General features: G+C 48.6%; 1 protein-coding gene across 1 annotated transcript; it reads left to right on the top strand.

Annotated features, from left to right (window-relative positions):
• Positions 1-11,528: 11,528 nt before the first annotated feature.
• On the top strand, positions 11,529-18,281 carry Tnfrsf14 (TNF receptor superfamily member 14). Its single transcript, XM_036178645.1, is given in 8 exon segments — positions 11,529-11,619; positions 12,395-12,503; positions 12,971-13,096; positions 14,494-14,570; positions 14,572-14,650; positions 16,943-17,049; positions 17,990-18,046; positions 18,183-18,281. Coding segments are annotated over 8 exon segments (723 nt in total). The 5' UTR covers positions 11,529-11,550.
• Positions 18,282-19,537: the final 1,256 nt, after the last annotated feature.

Below are 19,537 nucleotides of genomic sequence, written 5' to 3'. Positions count from 1 at the left end.
GTGTCTTTGAGGTCAAGGTGCACTTGTGGAGCATCTCTGGAGATGGTTTGCTAAGGGGAGATTCCCATTCTGAGCATGGGTACAACCATCCCATGGGGTGTGCCCAGAGGAAGTAAAGGGAGAAAAGAGCCCACGAGCAACAGCATTCCCTCTCTGTTCCCTGGCTGCTGTGGAGGGAGCAGCTCTGCTCTCCCATAGAGATCTATTATGGACCTCTGCCACACCAAAGACTCAGGAGCAATGAAGCCAGTGATCATAGACACTGCTGAAATGGTGAGCTGAAACACATCCTTCCTCCTTGAAATATTTCCCTCAGGTATTTGCCACTGCAATGGATAGTCTCATTGATGCTACATGTCACAGCTCTGTATATCTATCATTACATCTCTTTCTTAGTTACTATTCTATTGTTGTGAAGAGACACCATGAACAAGGCAATTTATAAAAGGAAGCACTTAATTGAGAGTTTGCTCATAGTTTCAAAGGGTTAGTCCATTATCATCATGACAGGAAGCAGACAGGCATGGCACTGGAGCAATAGCTGAGAACTTTATATTCTCATCCATAGGCAGGGAGAGAGAGAGAGAGAGAGAGAGAGAGAGAGAGAGAGAGAGAGAGAGAGAGGCAGACAGACAGACCCAGAAACAGAGAGAAAGAGAGATTGGTCTTGATGTGGGCTTTTAAAGCCCACTTTCAGAGATACACCTCCTTCAATAAGCCACACCTCCTAATCCTTTCCAAACAGTTCCACTAACTGGGGCCCAAGCATTAAAAAATATGAGCCCATGGGACAATTTTCCTTCAAATAACCACAATATCTAAATTATCTTTCTCATTTATGTATCTATCATCCACCTATCTCCTCTCTTTATCATCTATCTTATCTTTTATCTATCTATCTATCTATCTATCTATCTATCTATCTATCTATCTATTATCTTCTTTATCCCATATAATCTTGCTATTCACCTACTCATTAGCCTGTGGAACATACAGAAGAACTTGTGCGTTAATGCTCGAGGTTAAAGAAGTTGAGTTATGCTGGGCGGTGGTGGTGTACGCCTGTAATCCCAGCACTCGGGAGGCAGAGGCAGGTGGATCTCTGTGAGTTCAAGGCCAGCCTGGTCTACAAAGCGAGTTCTAGGACAGCCTCCAAAGCTACAGAGAAACCCTTGGGGGGGGGGGACAACAACACCAAAAAAAAGAAGTTGAGTTATGAGGAAGAGATAGGCAGGTTGTACAAGTGCTTGTCATTTGCTATGATACAGATGGATTGTAATTAGACTGTAGAACAGGCCTGCATTAATGTCTCACAAAGAGGACATCGGAACAGGAACTTGGTGATCATGAAGAGAGCTTCCAGTAACACAGAGGGCTCTGTCCACCAAAGAATCATACCAATTTTAAGTGCATGCACAGATGCAGCTTGGCCTAATGCAGCCTTCCCGAGTCTTAACTTCACAGTAGCCACTGACCTACCTGGTCTGTTTCCAGCAGCTAAAGGAGACAGAACCATTAGAGTACGACATGGAGCCTTTTGTGGGGACTTTGTGCTATCAGAATCCTGAGTGTGCTTGATGCTCCTGGTGTAAGCTTGAGACAAATCAGGTGGACCAGGCTTGATTGAAGTCACTTTTGTCCTGATCGCTTTCTAAACTCCTCATACTGATGTAAGTGGCAGGGATCAGTGTTCTGCCACTCAGGCCCGTAGTATGCCTGTAAGTCCCCAATAGAGTGCCCATTGTATTGTTCTCGATCTGTTGGCCCTTGACTTTGCTCTGACTATATCTAGGGCCTGGTCTCCAAACACAGGGCCCAGGTTGCCCTAGAACAGAAGTTAATAATGGAGCTTTGAATTAACAAAAGAGACATTACTGGAGATGGAGGTGTGGTTTTTAAGAAGGGTTGGGCATGGGGAGGGGGCTGAGCATTGTGTTTTTTGGTGTTGTCAGAATGGGTGGGCTTAAAACTTCAGAAACAGAGACATGAGCAGGGCCCTGAGACAATTGCTTCCTTCTGCCCTTGCACATCAGGGCAGGGCATGCATGCTCAACCAATCAGAGGCAGAATTCACATCCATCAGAATAAATGGAGGCCTGGGGAAGCTGTGTGGCACTGTGTTCCTAGTGTTCTTTGAGCTGCCTGTCTGAGGCTGTGGAGAACTCTGGAGATGCCCAGTCTAGATCTACTTGGAGCTAGGGGTCCCCAGAACTAGTCCCTTCAAGCCACATTTACTCAGGCTCCATGAGAGGGGCAGTGGGACCCTGAGGGTGATTTCTTTGTATCCAGTTGCCCACACAAGATGCCTGTTCCAAACATGATTTTATTCTGATGGTTCGACATGTGGAGCTTCACTTACGCTTTCAAGAAGATCCAACTCCTGGATTCAGGAAACAGTGACCACGGAGTTGGCAATTTATGCTCAGACTAACTAAGCTGAAGCCACCTGCATGAGTTGCTTTTCTCGTTACTTGGACCAAATTCCTGACAAGAAGCAACTTAAGGAGGAGGGGTTTACTTTGGCTCCTGGTTTGAGAGCAGCATTCATCACAGTGGGGAAGGCATGACCGCAGTAGCATGAGGCATCCGGTCACAAGGCATCTGCAGTCAGGAAGCACTGAGTGAAGGCAGCTGCTCACACCACATCATCTGCAGTCAGGAAGCAGAGTGGTGGATGCTGATGCACAGCTTGCCTTTTCTTTATTCAGTCCAAAACCCTTGTCCATGGAATGGTGCTTCTCCTCTAAGGTGTCAACCAACCCTATGGGCTGGTCTTCCCACCTCAATCAACCAATCTAGACACTCTTTCCAAACATGCCTAGATATTTGTTTCCATGGTGATTCTACATCCCACCAAGATGATGATCAATATTAACCATGGCATCGCTGGATTTAGAGACACAGCCTGGTCCACAACAAGCCAGGTTTGGACACCTGTCCTAGAGAAGACAATTTAAAAAGCTACCTTAATAGTGAAAAGCAGAGAAGGCCTTACCAGCCTGCATCATGGTAGTGTCTGCACTGAGACAGGCCCAGGACAGGACTGTACTGTCACTTCAGGTGGATGGCTAGAGGACAGGGAAACCTCAGGTCACAGTGCTGGGTTTTCAGCCCAGCTTCTCTTCTTCATGCATTGTGTGATGTTTGCTTAGGAGACATGAGCAAATGTCTAGTTACCCCAGATAAGACACTAAAACCTTTGCCCTGCAGGTCCCACCCCAGTTGCAGGAGCTGCCTTTGAAAAGTTCCAGGGGTGAGGTGTGGCCCCCCAATTGGCAGGACTGTGGGGAGGGGAAGGCACTGAGTGCCCAGAGGGCACTGCAGGGGTAGGTGGGAAGGAAGATGACAAGGTCATCTGAAGCCTGGGAAGTGGCAAGGACGGGAATCACCAGAGTGGATGGATTCTGCAGATGGCCACCCTGGGAAAAGGGACAGAGATCCAGTGACCTTTCCAAGTCCATCTTTCCACTCCTGACCCAAGGTGGAGGTAAAGCAGAGGCCTGAGTTATGCATTTAAGTAGTCCTGTTAAGCCATAGTCCCACCTGCCACAGATCCATCGTTGCCTCTCCTGTAAAGTGGTCTGACAAATTAGAAGTCTCCAGAAGTTTCCCTTCTGGTTGGCCCAAGCTTTAGGCTTTCTTTTCTCACAGTCTGATTTCTGGGGCAGTTCTAGTCCCCTGGGGCCCCTGTTTCATTAGTCTGGGAGTCAACGTGAGGAACAAATGAGTCTTTAGAACACCTTCCTCTCCGCCAGGTTAGTTATGGTCACACCACCCTTCACCTCCCCTAGGAGGCATTTATACCTCAGGCCAATGGTCCCCAGAGCCTGAGAGCTCAGATTGGCCCTACAGCCAACCAAGCCTAGGTCTGCTGAACAGCCTTGTCTGGCCTTCCCCATGGAAACCACAAGAAGGCTCTCACCTGTTGGCACCTTGCCTCTTCTGCTTGCTGATCAACCCTGGGGCTTCCCCAGGTGGCCCTGTGTGGTGTGGGGGAAGGGCTGTAGCAAGCCTGCTTCTCAATGGTGGTTTCTCCTGATCTGTGATCTGACCAGCCTGCATCATGGTAGTGTCTGCACTGAGACAGGCCACAGGACTGTGCTGTGTCTTCAGGTGGATGGCTAGAGGACAGGGCAACCTTACATCACAGTGCTGGGCTTTTAGCTCACCTTCTCTTCTTCATGTATTGTGTGACTTTTGCCTAGGAGATATGAACAAATGTCTAGTTAACTCAGATAGGACACTCAAGACAGACCCCCCTCAGCCCCCCAAAAAGACACTATCTAGGTCTAGCTTAGAGAACTAGTGCATTTTTTTTTTTTTTTTTTTGTTTGTTTATTTTGTTTTTTTTCGAGACAGGGTTTCTCTGTGTAGCTTTGCGTCTTTCCTGGATCTTGCTCTGTAGAGCAGGCTGGCTTGAACTCACAGAGATTCGCCTACCTTTGCCTCCCAAGTGCTGGGATTAAAGGCATGCGCCACCACCGCCTGGCCATTTTTTTTTCTGGTCACTTATAGAGCATGAACAACTCAAAGTCAGCTGCATTAATGAAAAGCCTACCCCCACATGAGTAGCCTACCCCAGCTCAGGAAAGCCACACTCCTGGAGCTCTATGCTCTACTTGTAAACTTCCTGAATGGCCAGTGACCCTCCCTCTCCCCAGTTATTACCACTGCTTTTGTAATCCTGGGAAGGGCTGTGTGAACCTTTTGTGTTATGGTCTTCCCAGGCCATCCCCATTTCCTTGACTCCCCTGGCCTCCAAAGCCCCCGATCTCCTGGAGGGAGATCGCTCTATTTGGGAGGAGACAGCTGCACCGCAACCTCAGAGGGGAAACAGAGTGTTTCTACACAGGCATGTGGCCTCCTGAAAACTTCAGTTCCTGGATAGGAGCAGCTGCCATATGTGACCACAGGAACCCCATCACTGGTCCCTGGACAGCAGGGCTATTCTTTGCTGTAGGTGGTTGAGGCCAGTCATGAGATAGCCATAGTTAAGCTTGTTGGTTGTAGCAGCAAGTGCCCACATTCATAGACTGCTGTCCCAACTCAAGGGCAGAGCCTCCCTCCTGCACACCAGACTGGCTATCTTACTTCTTGCTGGTGCAGGGAGAGCCTGAACTGAATTGAAAATGGTCCCCATAGGCTCTTATATTTGCATACTTAGTCCCCAGTTGAACTGTTTGGAAGGATTAGGACATGTGGAGGAGGTTATTGCTGGAGGTTGGCTTTGAGGTTTCAAAAATCCATACCAGGCCCAGTCTCTCTGCCTCTGCCAAATGCCTGTGGATCAGGATGTAAAGCTCTTACTGCTGAGGAGCCATGATTGTCTGCCCTAATGATAATGGGCTAATCCTCTGAAACTGTAAGCAAGATCCCAATTAAATGCCTTTTTTTTTTTTTTTTTTTTTTTTTTTTTAAATAAGAATTGCCTTGGTTAATGTGCCTCTTCAGAGCAATAGAACAGTAGCTAAGACACTAGGTCTGGACCATGCCGTTGTGTCCTAGAGGTCCTACCTGCTGTACCTGTGTAGAGCCTACAGAGTGAGCCTTGAGAGCTGCTACAGGGAAGGCCCAGGTGCCTCCCTCCTTGACCAGGGTCTACTACCACCAGGAAAGTGGATGCCTTTCTCTGTCTATTTTTTTTTTTTTTTTTTGAGACAGGGTTTGGCCTGGAACTCACTCAGTGTTGATGAGGGAATGTCTTTTTGTAGGGCTGCGAATATGTGTTGCTCTGATTGGTTGATAAATAAAGCCATTTGGCCTATGGCAAGGCAGCTTAGAGGCAGGTGGGAAATTCAAAGAGAGAGACAGGAAGAAGGCTAGCTGTGTACACATGGGGGGTGAGGGGAGGGAGAAGGGGACAATGATGGGACCGGGGACAGGGCGCTAGGAGCTGCCCAAGGAGTAACATGTAATGGGATGCAGGTAAAGCCACAGAACATGTGGTGATAGGCGATACATAGATTAATAGTTATGGGCTAAATTACGATATAAGAGCTAGCTAGCAAAAGGCTTGAGCCATAGCCATGCAGTTATAATTAATATAAGCCTCTGTGTGTTTACTTGGGGTATGCGAGTGGGAGAGATTTGTCCTGACTGGCAGGCCGGGACACAGGAAATATTCTGACTACACACTGTAGTCCAGGTTGGCCTTGAAGTCAGATTCACCTGCCTCCGCCTCTCAAGTGCTGGGATTAAAGACGAGTACCACCATGGCTGGGCTCTTTCCCTGTCTATTGATGGCTAGGCAAGAGGGGTCAAAGGGCACTGAGAGGTGGCCACAGTTTGAGTTCACAGGTCTTTGCTGTGGCCCGCATGGAAGTTTCTCCGCTCAGGTGCCAGGATCCCTAACCCTGGATTGCAGGGCTGTGTGTGAGGCAGTGGGGCCAGGCTGAAGTCTCCCCACAACAGGTTCCCTCTCCAGGCCTGTTGTTGTGGGGCCTTGCAGGAGCTGCCTTTGAAATGTTCTGGGATGGAGGGCATGAGGTATGGGCCAGAGCTGGCAGGGCGGGGGAGGGGAATGCACTGAGTGCCTGGAGGCCAGCAGGGGAAGGGGAGTGACAAGGTCAGCTGGGGCCTGAGAAGTGGCACCGGCAGGAATTGCCATAGTGCCACGGCCTAGGCCTAGGGTGTCAGCTCCAGAGTTTGGGCCTGTGTAAGAAGATAGCCATATCTTGGTGTGTGCCTGGCTTGCCTTGGCACCCCAGCTGCTTAGTCAGCACCTCAGAGGGGTACTTGAGCTCAGTCTGCCAAGGTAACCACTTAGTGGTATCTTGATGGAGGTGGTAGCTCAGTGCTAGCTCTGAGGGCTTAGGGACTTAGAAATCAAAGTAGGAATGGGAGAAAGGAGGAGTACACATGGCTGGAGGGGAGACTCCCAGTGGTGCTGTGGGTTTCAGGCTCCCTGTCTCATTCCATAGTTTCCCTTGGAATTCCCCCACAAGCAGTCTCACCTCCATCTGTGAGGACAGAGGTATCCTCTTACCTGCATAGAATAAATACATTGATTGTTGAGACCTGGGTACCCTGTCAGATGTCTGGAGAGACTGTGCACATGAAGTAGGGTTTCCAGTAAACATGTATACATGGGGTTTCCATTGGACCAACCTGGGTCAATATGACATAAATAATAATAGTCAGGGATCAGAGCCCTTGACACAGTGAGAGCCCAGGCAGTGCAGCAGGAACTGGAAGAAAGAGAATCTTCTGCAGTGGATGGCCAGCTTAGCTAAGGAGCCAGAATCTTCGGCAACCTTCTCCAGGCATCATAAAATTAAGAAGGGTGAAATTGGGCGAGAAGCAAGATGTTTCCAGCCTGAGGTATCACCCCACTTCATCCTATCACAAACACAGTGAAAGTGGGTGAAGCTGGTGACCTGAGTTTAATCCCTGGGACCCATATGGTGTAAGGCAAGAACCAACTCCTGCAAGTTATTCTGTGATCACTACATGTGTGCTGTGACACATGCTCACGTGTACACACCACACACACACACACACACACACACACACACACACACACACACACCATAAATGTAATAACATTTCTTTTAAAATAGGGAAAAAGGCAGAGAAAAGGCAAATGAAAAAAAATCACACCAAAACAAGAATGTCCTAACACCACATTCATGTCCACTCTGGTGCAGCCCTGATTCCGTGAGGCAGCACCCACAGACCTGACTTGCAGATGAGCAGGCCCAAGGCACCTCAGGACTTAGGAAGGACAGAGGGCTGGGGTGGGCCTGGCCTGTTCTGGGCTGGCTGGGAGTCTCAGGAGCAGGGCATAGAGCCTGAGGAGGCTGTTGTAGTGTCCCTGAGATGCTAGAATACTGCAGGGAGCTGGGTATCATCAGGGCTGGCCTTTACACAGATGATCTTCTCCATGGAAACTTCTGGGAGCTTCAGAGGCTCAGGGGCTCCAAATTGGGCAGTCACAGTCAGGGACCTTCTGCCAAGAGGGTGTCTGCAAGGATAGAAGAAGAGGAAACAGCTGAATCACAAGGGAGAAAGGCAAGGGTCTTCATTAGGGGAAGGGGTGGGGGGACAGAGTGCCCTTGGAAGAAGATTCAGCACCTGGAGGGACTGCCTGGGCAGATGGGAAAGTTGCCCTGTCTGGCACTACTGATACCACTGTGCCCAACCCCACCCAGCACCATCCCAGCTTCATCTCTAATGTACAAACATCCTTATCAGCAGGGAGGAGCTGCAGGTGTTCTTGTCCTGCTTAGGGATGCCAAAATTCCTGGTCATTGTGGTGCCACCACCACTGTTCCTTAATGAGAGTCATGGCAGGGGCCTTCTTGGTGGGTCTGCCTTCCTGAACTCCTCTCCTTTGAGGCCGGGGCAGTGCAGGAGGGCCTGGGATAGCTCTAAATAGCTGAGCACAGGCCTTTACCTCCTGAGCTGGGAAGCCAGACACAGCCATGGGACCTAGGAGAAGTCTGAGGTTGGGGTTGGAGGCACGGGGACAGAGAGAGGCTTTCAGCCTGCTACCTGGACTCCAGGTTCGAGGAGGAACTTAGCGTTCTTGCATGTGTGTGAGGCCTTGGTTCTGGGTTCCAATAGAAAGTTTCTCAATGTGGAAGTTGTCAGAATCAAAATAGAGGAACCAGTGTCAAGTAGAAGTTTCAAGAAGGAGAGAATCTCCCCTCTCAGCATTACCCCAGAGCAACTACTGTAAACACTTGACCAGTACAACAGCCTTGTATGGAAAACACTGCTGTGGGAAATCTTCCCAGCCCCTGTGTGTTCAGCCTCAGGCTGGCGTCATTCTTGTTAGTAATCCTGTGGGCAAAGATTATTGCTCCATGACACGGGGTGGCGGGGGTGGCGGGGGGGTGGCGGGGAGGGGCAGGGAGGTAACCTTACTCACTTTATCTTTTAAAAACTTCCCTAGCCTCGGTCTCCTTGAATATGGACACTTTACTGTTGTACATACACATTCCCTTGGAATGCTCTGTCACTTCCAAATTCTTGGAGAATTGCTCTGCTTGACATCAGGTTAACAAGATTTGGGGCAAAAGTGTGCAGAGAACAGACACAAAAGAGACAATGGTAGGAGGGGATCCTGGACATTAAAATATGCAAGTGTTATGGAGTCACTATGCCATCTCTCTTGCTCCTTGACAGAATGTGGTCTTTGGTACCACTTGCTCCCAGCAGGTTGACTGAACCTCAGGGTCTTTTTTTGCATGTGCATGCATGTGTGTGGTGTACTTGCATGTGTGTACCCATGTGTGAACGTGTGTGTGTGTGTGTGTGTGTGTGTGTGTGTGTGTGTGTGTGTGTATGCCTGTGCAGATCTGAAGCTGACTTTGGGTGTCTTCAATTGCCACTTCGTTTATAGAGTCATGAGTCTCTTAATAAACCTATAACTCACCAATTCTGGCTCATCAGTCTAGCCAGATCACTTTAATGGCCCTGTCTCTGCCTCCTGAGTTTTTGGATTACAGGTGGATACACCTGCTTGGATTTTAAATGATTTCTGAGGATCTAAATTCCAGTTTTCACACTTACGAGTGAAGACTTTAACCATTGTATCATCTCCTCAGCCCTTAAATGTATGCATCTTTTACTCTGAAATATACTTTTAAAATTTCATTTTAATGTTTTTATGTAAGAATGCTTGTCTACATGTATGCCTGTGTATCACGTATATGCCTGGTACCCATGGAGGCTAGAAGAGAGCATTGGATCCCCTGGAGTTTGAGAGGGTTGTGAGCTACCATGTGGATTCTGGGAACCAAACACGGGTCTTCTGGAAGAGCAACTAGTACTCTGTACTACTAAGCCTTTTTTTTAGCCTCTTTTTTTTTTTTTAAAGAGAACTTTTGGCTTACAGTAAAGTAAACCACAAGGGCCAGTGTTAGACAGATTTGTGCAATTGTGAGAAAACATCTGAGAAAAGCTCAGCGGAAAGAAGATTTTCTTTGTCTTACAGTTTCAGAAACAAAAATCTGCCCACTTCATGGCAGTGGAAGAGTGAAGGACTGGAGACATATTCTTTTTGTGTCTGTGTTCTCTGGAATATCCATTTTTCCTTTTCTCTCCCAATATAATATTTTTATTATTTGGTAATTGCATACAATGCACCCAGATCACAATCACTCCCCATTCCTCTCAGATCCACTCTCCTACTCTGCTCCTCATCCTCCCGCCCCCCAAGAAATGAAAAGTCCAACCTGTGTTGCCTATATACTCACTGGAGCATGGTCAAACTCACAGTGGCCTGTCCCGTAAGGAAAACTGAGTCCTTCCCCACCTTGTCCTCTCACCCTGTCAGAAGCCATCTCCACGGGGTGTGTGGCTCTGCTCCACCAGGGGACTATTTCCTCCAATCAAGCCCTATTTCCTACTTTGCGCCTCCTCCCAACAAGGCAGTTAAATTATAGCTCCATCTTTGGACCAATAATACTAAATCAGAACCCTCGTGATCTCATCATTTCAAGATTGCAACCTGCTGAGGACCAAGACTTTAACACAGTAACATGGAAGTGGTGCAGGGAACACCCTAGCCGTAGTAACTGGGGAAAGATGGAAAGCTTCTGGGGGAGGGTCCTGTGAGAGGGTGTGTTGGGAGCAGGGTCAAGGATCAAGTTCCCAGTTCCCCGAGGCTGAGGTTCCTAGGTTGGTCTGTCTGTCAGCAAACTCAAGATGAACACCAAGGCCGGTTTTATGTTTGCAGTGACCTGGAAGACAGACATGCTTCCAAGGGTGTATATAGGGCTGGGACAGGACAGAGGGGAATTTGCTGGTGCCCCTGGACTGCCTCTGTGGCTGAGGCTCCGATCTTGCAGGGCTGGGTCTCCCAGCACCATTCCTGGGCTGATTGTTGGGCCAATCTGCTCTGGAAGAGCTCAGAATTCTGGCTTCTGGGCTGGACACCACCTGACCCTAAAATTGTTCTTTTCTAGTGGTTTCTTCCCCGCTGCGCAATTGTAGACAGAAGGCACTCACTTGGGAGTCTTCTCAACAGGACATCTGAAGGGCTCCAACAGGCCCGAGCAAGGCAAACACGATGCTGACAGGCCTTGCCCTTCCCCTTTCCTCTCCCTTGCTAAACCGTTAGATATATTCCTAAAGCTAGTCACCAAGGACTGTTCCTTATTTAACCACTTCCTTATGCCTGACTAAAACTTCAAGGTTCAACTATCAAAACACCAATGTCTAGCAATCAGAATTCATTATTTGGTTACACTGACTAATCTGTCCAATCAGTACTTACCAACTCACCCTAACACAGACTTCCCATTTTTCTCATTAAAACCTGTTCCTGCAGTCATGCTTGCTGCTGTCTGTCTGATACAGAGGCACTACCCCCTCCCAACCCTGGCTTGTCCCTCCAGGATAATAAATATCCTTTGTGCTGAGGATATGGTGTCTGGGTGCGTCCTGTGCCAACTCCCAGGCCCCTTCATCATCCAAGTTCCTTCCTGAAGGCTCTGTGCTGCATGTCTCTTTCATTTTCACTTTTTGCTGATGGGCTGAGGAGGGTGTGTGTGAGGCCCAGAGCCCATGGTGCTCCCGGCCTGCAGTGTCTTGATCAGGAACATGGAACCTCTGCCAGGATGCGGGTCTTCACCCTGGAGCCAGGCCCCCACAGCCAACACCTTCAGCCTGGTGAGTCCCAGAGCCTTTTCCTGTCCCCAAGCTCTGTCCTCCCAAGCCCAACTCCAGCCACAGCACAGATCACCCCAGCCATTTCCTGTCCCCAGACCGGCCCCCTTGCCTCTGTCTGGGCCACCAGCTCACTGGGCTCTTTGTTGCTGGATGTCCAGATCTCTGGAGATGATTGAGGACAGCCTCATGTTGGGAGGTTACAGACAGGCAGGTCCTAGGGGGCTCCACTCACAGATACCTGCTGTGGCTTTCATTCTAGAGCAGGTGGTGGTGGCCTGGATGTGGTGGCCCTTGGCCGGCCATGTCCTGGAAGAGTCCCTGGGCAGGCCCTGTAGCAAGAGGCCGACCTTATGCAGCTCTGCCCCCAAGGACAAGTACAGTGGAGGTAGACATCAGGGCAGAATAGCAGGAGCCAGGGTGTCTCCCCTGCTTGCTCAAGGAGGCAACTCTGACCAGCAGTCAGGCACTGCTGCTCTCTCCCCTCCTAGGATCCCAAAGAGCCTGTTCCCACCCTCTGCTGGGAGTCTCTGAGTCCAGCCCTAGCTGACCCTGCTGCCTCCTCAGGTCTTACACTGTCAGGCCCAGAGAGAAAGCAGAAGAGAGGTTAAGCAGGTGCGGGCTCTGAGCCTGTCCCACAGAGACACTGCCAGCTGAAAGGCTGCTGCTACCCCACTGCACAGAGCAGAGCATGAACTGAGGCCCTGGGCCATCCTGGGGGAGGGAGCCACAGGGACAGAGGGAAGAACACCCCTCCAACACTCATCCCTTCTCCCAGGTGTTGTGTGTCTTCCTTTTGAACTTCCTGTGCTGTCTCTCTGTCCAGCCCTTATGCAGAGAAGAGGAGTATTCTGTGGGGGACGAGTGCTGTCCCATGTGCAACCCAGGTAGGAGCAGCTCCAGGAGCCAGTGCTGTGCCCGGGAAGACCCTGTTCTGAGTCTCTTGGCCTCTGGGTCCTCAGTCCAATGGCCCAGCTGATCCAGGCTGTACAGCGTCCAGTCCAGGGACAGCCCCTGGCAGTCTGTACTCCTCAGCCTCTGGGACCTTTGCTGCTGCACTGTGTGGGGTGAGCCTGGGGCACAGGGCAGGCCCAGCATGCCAGGAGGCTGAGACTGAGACATAAGCAGGGCGTGGTCAGAGCCAGTCCTGGGTGAATTAGGAGGTTCCATGTTGTGAACTTCTGAATGGCCCATAGAGGACACACAGAAGGCAGATGGGCCAACAGTTCCTGTGGGGCTTTGTTTTGGTTGGTGCCATACCTGCTGGAGTTCCTGCTGGAGTTCCAGGTGAGGGTACAGGGTAGGCTTCTGCAGGTTACTTCCACCACTGAGGAACTGTGGGTCCTGGCTGCAGGTTACCATGTGAAGCGAGCCTGCAGTGAGTTTACAGGCACAGTGTGTGCCCCCTGTCCCCCACAGACATACACTGCCCATGCAAATGGCCTGAGCAAATGTCTGTCCTGTGGAGTCTGTGATCCAGGTAGGAGCTCCTGTGGAGGTGGGTGGTGCTGAGAGACTTTAGCTCATCATTGGTTCTAGAAGAGGGCCTGAACCTGAGGGAAACTCTGGACTGCAGGGCTGAGATTCTTGCTATTGTGGGCAGGTTCTCAGGCTGTCCACCCCTTTCCATCTCCTGAGGTCCTTCCTGCACTGACCTCACCTCATTATCTGCTTCTTGTTTTCCTCTTCACTCTGGTTGATGAGGATATGAGAGGCTCTCCCACACCCCGGTTTTTCACCTGTGAAGGGGTCAAGCATCACTGGGGGCTAATATGGTCATTACTTTTTCTCCTCTGTGTGAATAAACCCAGGAAAGGTTCACCTGTGCACTGATGGCTGCCTGGGCCTGGGTAGACAGGGAGGGTGACAAAGATCCTGGGACGTTTGAACCAGTGAGATAGCTAGTGCTTCTGTTCCTACCACAGACCCACACTGTCCAGATATCATCCTGGGTGACCCTGGGCCTGTTTGCGTATGGCTTTGCCCTTGTAAAGATGACCCTGTGCCTATCACAGTGTGCAAATGGAGTTGGCCTCACTCCTATAGAGTATGACATTGGATCCATACACTGAATGCAGAGTTGTCCTCAGTCCCTCAGAGGTGACCCTGTACCTGTCAGTGTACATTGGAGATGGCCTCACCCTTACAGAAGGTGAACTTCTATACCCATACACAGTGCCCTCATGAGGTCAGCCTCACTCCTATAGTGACCCGGTACCTATTCACACAATTCCCATGAAGAGTTGGCACAGGCCTAGAAAGAAACAGAAGATCATTCATTCCCATTGATGAGGATACTGAGATTCCAAGAGCTACCAGGTCATTCTGCTGGATACCAGAGCCTACCAACTCCACATTTTCAGGACGCTGTTGGGGAGTAGGAAAAAACAGAGGCAAGGAGGATTTAGACTTAGTTAAAACCCATGGGGCTGGAGAGATGGCTCAGTGGTTAAGAGCACTAATTGGTTTTCCAGAGAATTGGTCTTCCAGAGGACCCGGGTTCAATTCCCAGCACCCACATGGCAGCTTACAACTTTCTGTAACTCCAGTGAAGGCTAAAACACCAATGCACATGAAATAAAATAAATATATAAAAACAAAACAAAACAAAAAACCACACTTACTAGTTAAAACCCAGGCCCTGGGCCTCCAACCATACTGTAACCCATTCAGTCCTAGAAACAGGCCAGAGCTCAAACAATGCTGTGCCTAGCTCCCCCTGCTGGACAGCGTTGGTATCACATGTGTCTGCCTCAAGCCTCTAGTAGCGAAGCTTGTGGTGGGAGCCCCTGGCAGAAGAGATGGTGCTGAAGGCTGGCCTGGTGCACCGGGGCAGCTGGAGGGTGGGTGCTCTCACCACCCTGTCTCTGACGGCAGACGTGGGCCTAGTGACCTGGCGAGTGTGCTCCAGCCGGGAGGACACTGTGTGCCGCTGCAGTCCAGGCTACTTCTGTTGAGACCCAGGAGGGCGACCACTGCTCTACATGCTTGCCGCACACCACCTGCCCTCGGGGACAGAGGGTCCTGAGGAGAGGTGAGCTAGCCGAATGTAGGCTCCTCCTTTGAGGCCATTCTTGTCCCATGGCCCCTGCTGCCTGGTGTCCAGAAACCCTCCTGTTCAGGGATCTCAGAAGGAGCAGGAACCTTGGCCACCCCTAGGCCACCCACCCCAGACAAGTCCTGGTGTCAAGAGAGGAGGGAGGGCTATAGGCTGTAGCATGAATTGTTAGGTCTTATTAATAAAAACAAACCTGGAGCCAGGTATTGGGGTGAATTCTGAAAGATCAGAGAAACAGAACAAGCCACAGCTACCTCACCTCGCCAGTTCCTCAGCTGATCTTTTTTCCTCAGACTGGAAGCCTCTGAGTCCTCATCCAAATGGATCTCAGCAGTTCACTGCCGCTAAAAGCTTTAAAAGGCTCTAATTTCTGGTCCTCACACCTTTATATACCTTTCTGCTTCCTGCCATCATTTCCTAGGATTAAAGGTGTGAGTCATCATGCCTGGCTGTTTCCAGTGTGGCTATGAACTCACAGAGATCCACATGGATCTCTACCTCTGGAATGCTAGGATTAAAGGTGTATACTATCATTGCCTAACCTGTATGTTTAATATAGTGGCTGTTCTTTTCTCTGACCCCTAGATAAGTTCATTGGGGTACACAATATATCAACCACATTTCCCCATTTTTGTTTAAGATAAAAAAGTTATAACAAATATAAGAAAAAGTATATACAATATATACAGTCAAGAATTGCATTAACAATGTCTAGTCCTTTCACATTTGACAGATTCAGACAAAAAACTCCACTATATACATTAACAATGTCCAGTCCATTAACATTTGAGAAATTCAGACAAAAAAAATTATTTCTTATCCTATTTAAAACAAGTAGTTCCTTTTTAAAAGTAGATTCAGTAGTCTACCTTTTATCTTATCATACCCATATTCTCTCTTTTTCCTTTTCTGAGTAGATTAAAAAAAATCTACCTTTTATCTTATCATTTCTATATCTTCTCCCCTTTTTAAAAAATACCTACCTTTTATATTATTATTTCTATATCTTTCCTTTTTTCTTTTCAGAGTAGATTCAATAATCTACCTCTTATCTATATCCTTTTTTTTTTTTTTTTTTTTTTTGGTTTTTAGAGACAGGGTTTCTCTGTGTAGTTTTGGTGCCCGTCTTGGATCTTGCTCTGTAGACCAGACTGGCCTCAAACTCACAGAGATCTGCCTGGCCCTGCCTCCTGAGTGCTGGAATTAAAGGTGTGTGCCACCACCGCCCAGCTATATCCTTTTTTTTTCTTTTTCTTTTTCTTTCTTTCTTTCTTTCTTTTTTTTTAAAAGATTTTATTTATTATGTATACAGAAGAGGGTGCCAGATCTCATTACAGATGGTTGTGAGCCACCCACCATGTGGTTGCTGGGAATTGAACTCAGGACCTCTGGAAGAGCAGTCGGTGCTCTTAACCTCTGAGCCACCTCTCCAGCCCTTTTTAATAAAACAAAACAAAACAACAACAACAAAAAAACCAAACCAAACCAAAACCAAAACAAAAACAAAAACAAAAAAACCCAAGAACCTTGAATCTAATCTCCTTTATTTAGATTTTTTTCTTGACCATTAACAATTAATAACTTGTAGCCAACCTCGTAAACAATGACAATACCCATAACTCATTAAACAATCAAAACCATTCACCCCACCTCTTGGGAATGTGGGTGTTGTTTTCTTAAAATTACTTCCAGCTTTCTGGAGGCGAAGACATCTTTAGGGGATCCTGAAAAGTAAATTCTTGGGTAATTGTCAAGTCCTGGGAGAGGTCGCAGTATCACGTGTTGTTGTTCAGTCTCAACATATGGGAAATGCAGGGCTCGTCTCAAGTCCTTGCTTGAGTTGTTTGTGAATCTGGATCATCTCAGCTAGCCATCTTGAAATTGTCCTGCACAGTTTGTAGTCCAAAGGTGATCTTTTGGTGGTGTTAATCAGCTTAATGGCTTTACCATAGTCCATTTGGAATCATCATTGTAGGATCGCAGCATCCTTTTGGAGATTTCAAAGTTGCTCTTTGGCATGGTCCCGGTTCCCTGCAGTTTTTTTTTTTTTTTTTTTCCTCCTCTGTGGTTTGGAGCAATAATCACAGTTTGATAAAGTCTGTTTCTCGGAACCACAATCGTTCTTCCCTTGAAGAGAATATCATCACAGCAATTTCTCCCCACCATTTACCAAACTTTCCCAAACTTACCTTTGCTGATGCTTTCTTGTAACACGATGGTCCTGGCAATTGTTCCCTGAACAAGCAGCAGTAAACCCTTCATCTCCAGTAGCCACCAACAGGATTAGAAACAACGGGCAGTGCAGATCTGCCACTGTCATGGTCCCACTGCCACTGTTTGTGGCCCTGCCAGGCCTCGACTGCAGCTTCTCCTCAGCAAGCCTCTCAGGCTGGCCTCAAACTCGGGATCCTCCTTCCTCCACATCTTTCAGTAAATCCTACCAGTGTGCGCCACCACACCTGGCTGAGTATAGCTCGGTCCTGAGCTGGGGACTGCAAAGACATAGGCAAGTAGCTTTTTCTTGAATTCGTACCCGACAAGTTGGGCACCAGATGTAACATGAATTGCTAAAGTCTTATTAATAAAATGTGGTTGATATATTGTGCACCCCCATAAACTTATCTGGAGGTCAGAGAAAAGAACAGCCACTATATTAAACATACAGGTTAGGCAGTGATAGTATACACCTTTAATCCTAGCATTCCAGAGGCAGAGATCCATCTGGATCTCTGTGAGTTCAAAGCCACACTGGAAACAGCCAGGCATGGTGACTCATGCCTTTAATCTTAGGAAGTGATGGCAGGAAACAGAAAGGTATATAAAGGCATGAGTACCAGGAACTAGAGCCCATTTAAACTTTTAGCATTTAGCAGCAGTGAATTGCTGAGATCCATTTGGATGAGGACTCAGAGGCTTTCAGTCTGAGGAAACAGGATCTGATGAGGCGTTGTCGAGGTGAGGTTGGCTGTAGCTTGTTCTGCTTCTCTGATCTTTCAGAATTCACCCCAATACCTAGCTCCCAAGTATTTTACTAATAAAACCATTTAAGATTCGTGTTACAATAGGCTGACAGGTGAAGGGAGGGTGAGACAGTAGATCCAGGAGGGCGAGAGAAGAGGGCAGCAAAGGGCACTGAAGGTAGAGGAGGGAGAGCCGGGGAAGGCACATCAAAATAAAGACAGGAGAGGGTAGGTGGCAGGGGATGACTGGAGAAGCACAGGGGCAGGGGCAGGGGCAGGGGCAGGGGCAGGGACAGGCAGGAGAGAGCCAGTCTTGCTTCAGCCTCTTCCTTGACCTGATGTCTTTGTGTTACAGTGTTATGGGGGCCAGGGAACTGGAGCCTTCCCAGGCACCATTGCTGGAGATGTTTGGGTTGGTGGAGGAGGTCCCAACAGGAGGGAGGACTCAACTCCTTTAGTCTATGCTGAGCTTTACATGTTCCCAAGAACCATGCAACCTCTGGCATGGTGCCTGAGAGGCAAGGCTTAAGCCTGGGTTTCTCTGACAGGGGCAGAAACAAGAGAACACTGTCAAGTTTCCAGTTACCGAGGTTGGGCTTGCTGTGACTGAGGAGGAGACAGCTTTCAACCTTGTGAATTCTGGGTGACAAGACACCTAGGAGGCCCTAGAGGGAAACTTCCATATGTCTGTGGAGAGTGGCTGCTGCCCTGGGCTGCTCCAGCATCACACTGCAGCTGAGATGTGGTCATGGCCCAGGGTCGAGGAGTTGTTTTGTCATTCTTAGTGTCTAATTTAATTCAGGGGCCTGTGCATTTCCCCATCTGCTCCCATGGGTCCTTCCTTCCAAATCCAGGGAGGTGGTGACTCAGAACCCCCAGTATCAATGACAGCCAATCCAGTCCTGTGCATTTACCTGCCTGGATCTAGCTTGACTTAATATACCCTGACCTGTGTGGTGTGTTTTTCCCTAATACTCTCCCAGAAAAATGTAGAGGCAAAGAGCTGGGCATGGTGGTACATGCCTTAGTATCCGAGGTCAGGAGGCAAAGACAAGAGGATCTCTACTGTTGTGGTAGCGTTCACCATGTCCGAGTGAGGGGCTGTGGATTAAAAAAAGAGACAAAAGACAGCAGGTCATTTGCCTCAGCAGAATGCCGAATGCCAGTTATTGAAAGAGAGAGGAAACCTTAAATACAGGCTTACAGCACAATGGAGGAACCCCGGAGGGCAGAAGTTTGCTACCTAATGTTCTACATTCTTGCATCTAAGCTGTTTACTCCAAATGCAGGATACATAAACAAAGAACCTCCAATGAGCATTCAGGAAGAAGGAAACCGGCAAGGAATCAGCATAGGGAAGACATCTGGTCAAGGTCTGCAAGCAGGGCAACAACTACCCAACTTGGGGGGCCAGGGCCCTACACTCTATGAGTTCAAGGCCACCTTTGTCTACATAGTGAGTTCTAGGAAAGCCAAGGCTTCACAGAGAAACTCTGTTTCAAAAACAAAAACAACGAAATGTAGAAGTAAAACCATTGGAGGACAATAAGAATCCTTAAGAATGGACCCTGTGGTGTCAGTGCCATGGCTTGATTGTGATAAACCAAGTGAACCTGGTTTGAATGAAGTCACTTTTGTCCTGACCATTTTTTTGGGGGGGTGGGGATTCAGACAGGGTTTCTCTCTGTAGCTTTGGAACCTGTCCTGGACTAGCTCTGTAGACCAGGCTGGCCTCGAACTCACAGAGCTCCACCTGCCTCTGCCTCCCGAGTGCTGGGATTACAGGCATGCGCCACCACCGCCCGGCTGTCCTGACCATTTTTATAAGTTCCACCTTCTGACACAATGTGTGGAAACCAGTTGGTCTTCTGTAACCCAGGACTATGCTATGTTCTTAAAGTCC

This window comes from Onychomys torridus, chromosome 2, assembly GCF_903995425.1.
Source record: "Onychomys torridus chromosome 2, mOncTor1.1, whole genome shotgun sequence".
Classification (NCBI taxonomy): Eukaryota; Metazoa; Chordata; class Mammalia; order Rodentia; family Cricetidae; genus Onychomys; species Onychomys torridus.
Note: the sequence above shows the minus strand (reverse complement) of the source record. Positions and strands in the feature narration are given on the sequence as shown.